Consider the following 9,430-nt stretch of genomic DNA (forward strand, 5'->3'; position numbering starts at 1 on the left):
TCCGCTTACCTGGTCGACGAATTTGTGACCGTGGAAAGAATTTACGAAATCAAAGGCCTGTTGTTTCGTCTCGAATTCGAGATAGCATCGACTGTTGACTGCAGGCACCGAAATTGTTGGCCGCTTCGGCTGAGACCCCGCTACAAAATATCTAAAATAATATGGAAAATCCGCTCCCAGAAAAAAAACACCATTTCCAAAAAATCCAAAAAATTCAGTGCAAAAACTGGAAATTAATTCCAATTTTTACACGATTTAGCAGTAAAAAAATCAAGATACTCCCGAGCGCCGCGGCAAACCTCCCGAATTTCCCGAGCTGTCCATAACGACGAAAATATTTTCATTTCCTTTGTAGGATGCAAAAAATCCACACAGATGAAACAGTAAGACCGAATACATAGAAGCACCGTAATACATTGAAGTGTCACCACCCTAGTGATATGCAAACACTAGTGAAAAATATATATTTCACGACTACTCGCGTTTTTCACGCCACTTCACGTAAAACGGATTTTAAAACTCCATCACCTTTACTACCGCCACACTATGCTTCCCTTCACCCCCTCCGGTATAGACTGCCACAGCTGGTCCTCAGTTATTGATGGAGGTAGTAGACGTATAACAACTTTGCTTCTGAAAAAAAATCCATTCCGTGGTAAACCTAGCCAACTACATATGATGGCAAAAATATGAAAATTCTGGGAGGAAATTTCCGCAAAATTATCCTTGTTTTCTGTACACTCCTGAGCTCAGCTGAGGAAAGCAGGTATATATATATGTATATATATATATATATATATATATATATATATATATATATATATATATATATATTCCTCCAGCACTAATCTCCTCATACGAGCTTCCCGCAGGTCCGGTATCATCCTTTCTCGACGTGACGCCCTTCGGCTCTTCTCCACCTTTGGATCTACCAAAAAACGAAAAAAAATAAAAAATTATTGAGAAAATCTGGGAAAAAACGGCTGAAAACTAGGGAAAAAATCTCTAAAAAAATCACAAATTCCACCACGACGATTTTCCCCTAAAATGACTTTTGCGTGAAATTTTGTAAAATCCCCAAATTTTGCGATCTGCCATTTTTACACCAGCGCTGAGTGCTAATGTTGTACATTTTTGATTTCCCAAATTTTACTTTTCCTTGTTTACTAAGTGAGAATTTCATCCATTTCGAAACCTCGATTTTCAATAATTTCCCCAACAAAAAAAATAAAGCCAGCTATGCGAAAATTCGGGTAGAATTTTTTCATATTATTTTATCTACTTTAGGATCTTTTTCCCGACCACAATAGTTAATTATTACCCTTTTCCTTTTTTCCCTTTTCCATAAGCATCAGCGCCTTTACCTTTTCCTTTCCCTGCTTTCCCCCTCGCTGAAGTCGCCTGAGGAGGAAAACCAACCGGTTAAACTGCGCGATTTTTTCCGACGATTATCCAGCAAGAACGTTAGGGCCTTTTCAATAGAAAACCACAAATACCATAACACAAATTAAACAAGATAATCTTTTTCTATGAAAATTCCCTAAACTTGGAAAATACGTTTTTATGCTCAAAAAAACTACTTTCCGGTGGATTCCTGATTTTGATAATTACAACACTGAGAACCAAAATCGCCACAGTAGTAGAATTTTCAACATTTTCAATTTCAAGAAAATCGCAAAACAACATACTAGTAACAGCAATTCAATCGATTGGCATCAGCGTTTTACTAGTATTCCGTGGTGTATGATCGTTTACCAAAATCTCGGAAATCTAAATCTGCATGGTCCTTTGTGATAACATCAACAACTATACAAAATAAATTATGATCACCGGGAAGTGATTTTGTTTTTCATTTTGAGTTTCACACGTGATGTGAAAAACACATTTCACACTTCACTTCGCGAAAAACGCATGTGTTTTCAATTCACTTCACATCGCGAATATCACGTTTTTCACGTGGAGTATTACGCCACTTCGCGTAAAACGGTTGAAACTCCAATGTTTATGACATATGGATTTATAAGTGTTCATTTGTTCCACCATCGACGATATTTGCCCATAAACGTCACTAATTCGCTTTACCAAATCGACAACAACAACAACAGAAACAACAACAACAACAACAACAACAACGGGAACAACAACAACAGAAACAACAACAACAACAACAACAACAACAACAACAACAACAACAACAACATCATCATCACCCCATAGTACCACAGAGGATGGCTTGTCTCTACTGCTTCCTTTTCCCCGAGTAGAATCAACATCTACTTTCTCTTCCTCGCGAGGCTCTGTAGTAGTCGCCAACATAACCCTTCCTTTGGGACGGTACATTGCTATGATGATAAAAGCAATTACTGACCAAAATTCGAACCACACGATGAAAGTTTGAAAATCCGTTTTACGTGAAGTGGCGTAATACTCTGTGAAAAACGCGCGCGGTGATATGCAGTAGTCGTGAAATATAGTTTTCATATCACTAAATATACTATTTTTTTTTCTAATTTTTACTATTTTTTCATTAGTTTTTTCGCAGTAAAAAATAGAAAAAAAATGAGAAACTTTTCCGAACCGAACTGATATTACAATAGCAACATACCATCTGTGTAAAAAAGCGGTGAAAAATCAGTGAGAGGAAAAATAATAACGCGATCAACTAAATTTAGAAATTTGGTTTTCACTTCTTCGAATTTGTAAACTCCTATTATTAGTGAGGAAACTTCTGCATCGAACATACATTCCAACATCGAAATAGTACTTTGCAAAAAAACTGATAGTCCCAATAATATTTTCAACAATAAATAGAAAAAAAATATTTCCAATTTCCCGACACCGTCATCCAAATTGGAGTTGCAAAATGGCAAACAAAAATCGCTTCGCTCCGCCTCCCATCAGCGCATTTACAATCTCGCTCGCCCTAAATTAACGCATCAACACCAAACACATCACCGCATTGCAAAAGCCATTAAAAACGCCGAAACGAACGGACGCGTTTCGAGCCTATGAGGGTCTGATTATACCGGCCGATTTGAGCGGTGATATTATCGGCATTTTCATCGTCAGGACTGCTACTGCTGCTAGCAGCAGTGGGAGACCCTCGAGAACTCTTTAATTCGAAACCCATTTTCGCCCAGTACCTTAGAAAAAAAATCAGCGGAGTTTCACCCGTATTGCGAAAAACGCATGTGAACAGCGAATAACGCGCAAAACAGGTGTTTTTCACATGGAGTATAACGCCACTTCGCGTAAAACGGGTGAAACTTCAGTGTTGGAGTAGGAATATATGTAATCGCTTTCCTCAGCTACTGAGCTCAGGAGTTTCCTATACAGTGTTGGAGTAGGAATATATGTAATCGCTTTCCTCAGCTACTGAGCTCAGGAGTTTACAAACGAATTCGGGTAGTATAAGTGTACAAAAACCAACGAGAATTTTCATATTCTCACCAACACATGTAGTTGACCATGTGCATATTTTCCCGAAAAATAATCCACCCAATTTTCCCCTCATTTGCCGTTTGTTTTTTTCCGGGAAAATTTTCTTTCCATTTCCCCACCACATCGTTGACTCAAAATTAAAAAGTTCATATACAGTATAAGCAATCCGCAAAATCACAGAAAATTTCGGAAAATTTCGGAAAATTTCGGAAAATTACGGAAAATTTCGGAAAATCACGGAAAATTACGGAGAATTACGGAAAATTTCAGAAAATTACGGAAAAATTCAACAATTTTCTGAAAATATATGAAAATTGCTATACAATTTTTCTGCCAAATGAATCAAATCTATTATAAAATTTTACCACAGAATTACCAAATTTTAGGCGAAAATTTCAACAGAAAGTTCGCAGTGCATTTTTTATTTTTTTCATTCCTCAACAACAAAAAGACGCAAAAACAAGTCAACAACCGAGTTGTGCCAGTTTGATATGTAAATGTGTGTTTTCTATTGCCGAGATTAATGATAGTAAACAACTTGTCGCTATCACAGTCGAAGGAAGGTTACTTTTATAACATCACATGTTCATACCAATACTAAACGCATATTTGCATATCAAATTGACACGCACTATATCAAAGGGAATCTTAGGTTCGGAGTTGGTAGATACGGATTAGGTCCAATACTGTACATTTTTGCGTACCGCCATGCATCAGCAACACTCTCAACGAGAAGGTAAGGGCAGTTCCGTGGTGCCACCAAGTGGCGTTCGATCTCTTGTAGGAGTAGCTTACCCCAACCATAGCCTCGAATTTTCACCTGAAAATATGCACATAGTCGACTGTAGAAAAATTCGATGAAATTTTGGTAAAAAATGATTTTTCCCAAAAATTTTTGTAATTTTTTTTTAATTTCTTTGATTTCTATTTACTTCTACCCGAACTCATATGAAAATTATTGAGGAAACTGCTGTGAAGGAAAGTGAACGTATATTCCAACACCGTAAAATCGTGCACTGAGTGAGAAAACCACGAGTGTTGGTGACAATATGAAAAATCTGAGGAAATTCTTATGCGATATCGTATGTAACTTGCCAAAGTCAGCTTAACAAGCATATATCCCTTCAACACTGGAGTTTCTCCCGTTTTACGTAAAGTGGCGTAATACTCTGCGAAAAACGCGATGATATTCGTGGTGATATACATTACTCGTTAAACATGTTTTTCACTAGTGTTTTTAATATCACTAGGGTGGCGAAACTCCAGTGTGAACTTTTTTCTACATAAAAACGAAAAGTATTTTCTCACCTTTCTTCGTCCGAAGGTCACCTCCTTAGCCGTCGTGAATAGCCGAATAATAAATCTAACCGGACCCGCTTCGCTCCGCCCGTTGCATCCGATGATTGCAGCAGCGCAAATACGATGAATCATAGAAGTGGGGTCCTGGCTGGCCACCCACGCGACCACCGAGTCCTCCTATATGAATACAGTGCTTGCCAATTTGTGTGTAATTTTTTCGAGGTGGATGAAAATCAATGTGAAACTATACAATGGAGTTTCACGACCCGTTTTACGTGAAGTGGCGTCGTAAAACTCGGTGAAAAACGCGATGATATTCGCGCTACACAGTAGTCCTGAAATATGTTTTTCACTAGTGTTTTTCATATCGCGGGTGAAACTCCAATGAACATAAAAATCAATATTCGCAGCAACAACATGTATGCTCACCTCCAGCGCCTCGAGCTTAGATCGGCCGAAAGTAGACCCCAAGAGCTCAATCGGTGCGGTGGGCAGATCTCTCCCGGGTAGCTGCTGTTCCATGAGGAAGAAGATCTTCCTATGAAGAGGCATGTGCGCCTGAGAGAGCCTACCTTGAATCTTCGGTGAGGGAATTCGAAATGGAGTGGTATGAATAAATGATTTATTCATTTGTTAAATTGCAAAGTAGCGCATTTTTCATATACTCATTCGTTAAAACTTTTTCACTGCGACTGCAGCCGTTGAGCTCTCGCGACACATACCGCGTGATTTGTAAATAATATGTGAACCTTGGTAATCTTCGCCGCGCGTGCGTCTCGGTTGGTGTTGGTATCAGTAGCGTTTCTACTTTCCGTTTCTCATATCTCCGTTCGCATATTTCTCTATCATTACTTCTAATCATCGCCTCAACTGAGTTCAGAAGTTTACATACGAATTCGTCTAGAAGTACACAAAATCGAGATCAACTTGTTAGGCCAGTTTACTCGGCGACGGTCTCCGGCGTGTGTGAAGAGACAGACACGTTGCGACGACACAATACTTAGCGCTATTAGCAGTGATTCAAAGTCAGCCTTGGCTCTGTTTATTGTTATTTGTCGTCCTTTTTCCAACCTCCCGCCCACCCTAGCGATGTGGTGTAGCACCTCCCGTTACGTGTGAGGTTGGCCCTTCACATTGGCCGAGGATCACACGTGTATAGTGTCATCCTCCGGCCCACGACCCAACGCCGGGGAGGAAGGGAGCCGGGTAAACCAACAACAATTTCCATACTGTCACTGTGATACATATACGGGCACTTGATATAGCGCACGCCCGTATAATCGATCACTACTTGCTAATCTGACTATTGATGACAGTTGTGTTACGCTGTGCAGCTATCTTAGCTCCAGCTTATGGTTTTCCTCTTACTCTTGTATGTTCTATTCTTTTCCCATCTATCTGATATCGAGTTCAAGTACAACAGTCACTAACACATGTGAGTGACCATGTTCATATTTTCCTCACCTTTGAGAGCTCCTCTTTAGTCGGTCCAATCCTGTCCCTCTCCATCGACTTCTTGTCAAACCATCTCAAGTAGCGAGCCGATCTCGCTGGCTTCACTTCAACAGCAAAGATGTCGGACAACTCAGTATTAAAGGCCTCCACCACCACGCCTTGCTCGATCAGCGACGAGCGGCGCTGGATGATATCTAAAGGGACCTAATCCGTATCTTGCAATGGGGAACCTTGGATACCTTCTGCTGCTGGTGATGCTATTCGCACTCTCTTTCCTCCACCACCACCACACTGACGTTTGGGGACCCGCTCCACCTGACATGAAAATATATTCGCTCGAAAATTAAATTGGTTTAATGAGAAAATACACAAGTCCTACAGTGTGAAAACCAAACCGTGATGCAGTTAGTAGTATTTTCAACGCCTTCCATTTTTGCAAGCTCGAGAATCAACTCGATAACGATGTGAATCGATTGACACCAACGCTTTAGAAACGTTACGTAGTATATATTCGTACTCCTAAATTGGAAAAAGCCATATCGGAAATCTTCAGTTTGCACTGTAGGAATACCTAGCTGACTGAAGTTTACTCTGTGAAATATTCGCGGTGATATGCAGTAGTTGTGGAATATATTTTCCACTACTGTTTTTCATATCACTAGGGTGGTGGTGAAACTCCGATAAACTACGACGATTACTAATAACACCAGTACGAATGCTGAACAGCACATAGACGTATCTAAGGTCCCGCATGGTAAGATACAAAACAGGTCCCCTCTCACCGACGACTCTCCACTGCTTACTAACATTTCATCATCATCATCATCATCATCATCATCATCATCATCATCATCATCATCATCATCATCATCATCATCATAATCATCATCATCACTGCTGCTGCTACTACTACCGATGTTTGCATTAGCGCTCGCCACAGACGAATATGGTGTTCCTGATTCGCACTATTATGTAAATGTGTGTTTTCTATTGCCGAGATTAATGATAGTAAACAACTTGTCGCTATCACAGTCGAAGGAAGGTTACTTTTATCACATCACATGTTCATAGCAATTCTTAACGGATATTTGCATATCGAATTGGCACGCACTATATCAAAGGGAATCTTAGGTTCAGAGTTGGTAGATACGGATTAGGTCCGATACTGTACATTTTCGATATCAGATTCACCATCAAGACCAGAATTGCATAAAAAATTGATACACACTCTTTGTGGACTTCTTCCAAATCGGACACAGTACGTGTGAATTCAGGTACGAAAAAGTGATCCATAAATTCTCCTGAATGCTATTTTTAGAATTTTATCGATTGGTTTTCTATACAGTGTGTGTGAATTTGATATGCAAATGTGTGTTACTTTGGAGGACAAATTATAGTGAACAATTCCAAGCGGGTACTTTCATCACAACACATGTTCATAGCCATTGTTACATTGTATATGCGATATAGTTTCACATTGATTCTCATTAATCTCGGCAAATAACACCACACATTTGCATATCAAATTGGCACACACTGTAAGGCTTCCTACCCGAATCTTCATCCCTCTCATCAGCATCGCTCAGCATCATCATCGCCGGACTTCCACGATCACCGTCAGCACCTATAGGTCGCAAAAATCGCGAAAATTTTTCCCGGCAAATTCATAAAAATAACATTTCACAATTACACTATCTACACTTTATCGAAATTCATGTAATTTTTTTCACCACGAATAATGTTGAAACTCATAGTCGAATTTCCCCAAATTTTTTGGTGACCATCTGTTTCTCACCTCTAACAACCACGCCCGTTGAACACCGACGATCGCCCTGATAAAATCACTAAAATAGCTGAGCACAGGGGAAACACTCACCACGCACGATGATGGCGGAGGTGTGGCAACAACAACAACAGCTGGTTTCGATGGCGAATCTGATATTGAAAATGTACAGTATCGGACCTAATCCGTATCTACAACCTCTGAACCTAAGATTCCCTTTGATATAGTGCGTGTCAATTTGATATGCAAATATGCGTTAAGAATTGCTATGAACATGTGATGTTATAAAAGTAACCTTCCTCCGACTGTGATAGCGACAAGTTGTTTACTATCATTAATCTCGGCAATAGAAAACACACATTTACATATCAAATTGGCACACATTTTATATTTGAGTTTCACCCGCTCAACGTGAAGTGTCGTAATACTTCTTATGAAATCGAGACGTGTAAGTCTTCTTAACCGAAAACACAGTTGCTCTACGAAATATGTTTTTTTCATATCACTAGGGTGAAACTCCATTTTTTATATCAATTGAATTACCACAATTTCACCAAAAATAAAAATTTCACCAGCCCTTCTCACCTGATCGCATCCACGTCAGGTCCTTATACAACTCCAAGACGGCCGGTTGTTCACCAACCACAGGCCACCGCAGTTCCGGTGGGAGATCACTCAATGAAGCTGCTGTCGCTGAAGCTGAGGAACTCGAAGCACCTTATTAGAAAATACACATGGTCAACTTCGTGTGTTGGCGACAGTACGAAATTTTTTCTGAGGGAAATTTGGGGAAATTCTTATTAGTTTTTATATACTTTCACTACAAGCCTTGAGTGAATTCAACTCCTTATTTATGGATTTACTCTAACCACTAATATTATGTTCAGAAATATGGAGGTTTGGTTTATCAAACCCGTGGCGCTTCTAAACTTCATCTCCTATATACAACATCCTAGTTATAACACCAGGTCAACCACGAAGGTCAATAAACTAGGGTGTTGTGAAACCACTCAAATGGAGATAATCTGAGTCTGTGTCGTAAAATTTGCATATAATCAACCACATGTGTTGGCGACAATAACAAAACTCTGAGGAAATTTGGCCAGTTTCTGTACACTTTTTTTCCCGATTCGTACACAAACTGCTGAGGAAATTTTTGAGCTCAGCTGAGGAAAGCGAGCATATTTTGCAGCACTCATCTAAGTAGAGGCCCTCCATAAAACTTAGAAAAAGAAATAAACATTATAGTTGAGTTTCCAGGAACACCACGAGGAGGTCTCTGAGATCGTTCCCATCTAACAGTAAATCACAATACATTCGTCCTTGAACTAGCCCCATAAATGGACCGTCATTCCAGAGTGGGAAAATATGCACATGGTCAACTACGTGTGCGGCCGAGATATGAAAATTGGGAAGAAATCTGGGAAATTCTTGTTGGTTTCTGTATACTCG

General features: G+C 39.7%; 2 protein-coding genes across 2 annotated transcripts in view; both read right to left on the reverse strand.

The window, feature by feature from the left end:
* The window catches only part of Pmar_PMAR010017 (hypothetical protein), a gene marked incomplete at its 3' end in the record, with an annotated part of 7,275 nt that extends 184 nt beyond the window's left edge, over nt 1-7,091 (reverse strand). The window contains exons 1-11 of the mRNA XM_002788414.1: nt 6,999-7,091; nt 6,435-6,510; nt 6,205-6,389; nt 5,170-5,298; nt 4,750-4,917; nt 4,146-4,261; nt 2,996-3,143; nt 1,322-1,401; nt 860-928; nt 538-633; nt 10-151 (exon numbers count right to left, since the gene is read on the reverse strand). Coding sequence (XP_002788460.1) covers nt 10-151; nt 538-633; nt 860-928; nt 1,322-1,401; nt 2,996-3,143; nt 4,146-4,261; nt 4,750-4,917; nt 5,170-5,298; nt 6,205-6,389; nt 6,435-6,510; nt 6,999-7,004 — 1,215 coding nt within the window. The 5' untranslated portion in view covers nt 7,005-7,091. The remainder of the gene's footprint in view (nt 1-9; nt 152-537; nt 634-859; nt 929-1,321; nt 1,402-2,995; nt 3,144-4,145; nt 4,262-4,749; nt 4,918-5,169; nt 5,299-6,204; nt 6,390-6,434; nt 6,511-6,998) is intronic.
* A 591-nt stretch (nt 7,092-7,682) lies between these two features.
* Pmar_PMAR010018 (hypothetical protein) overlaps nt 7,683-9,430 on the reverse strand; it is a gene marked incomplete at both ends in the record, with an annotated part of 4,175 nt that continues 2,427 nt past the window's right edge. Inside the window, 4 exons of the mRNA XM_002788415.1 lie at nt 7,683-7,819; nt 7,991-8,027; nt 8,072-8,130; nt 8,564-8,695. Coding sequence (XP_002788461.1) covers nt 7,683-7,819; nt 7,991-8,027; nt 8,072-8,130; nt 8,564-8,695 — 365 coding nt within the window. The remainder of the gene's footprint in view (nt 7,820-7,990; nt 8,028-8,071; nt 8,131-8,563; nt 8,696-9,430) is intronic.

The sequence above is a fragment of the Perkinsus marinus genome (genome assembly GCF_000006405.1).
Source record: "Perkinsus marinus ATCC 50983 genomic scaffold scf_1104296928128, whole genome shotgun sequence".
Lineage (NCBI taxonomy): Eukaryota > Perkinsozoa > Perkinsida > Perkinsidae > Perkinsus > Perkinsus marinus.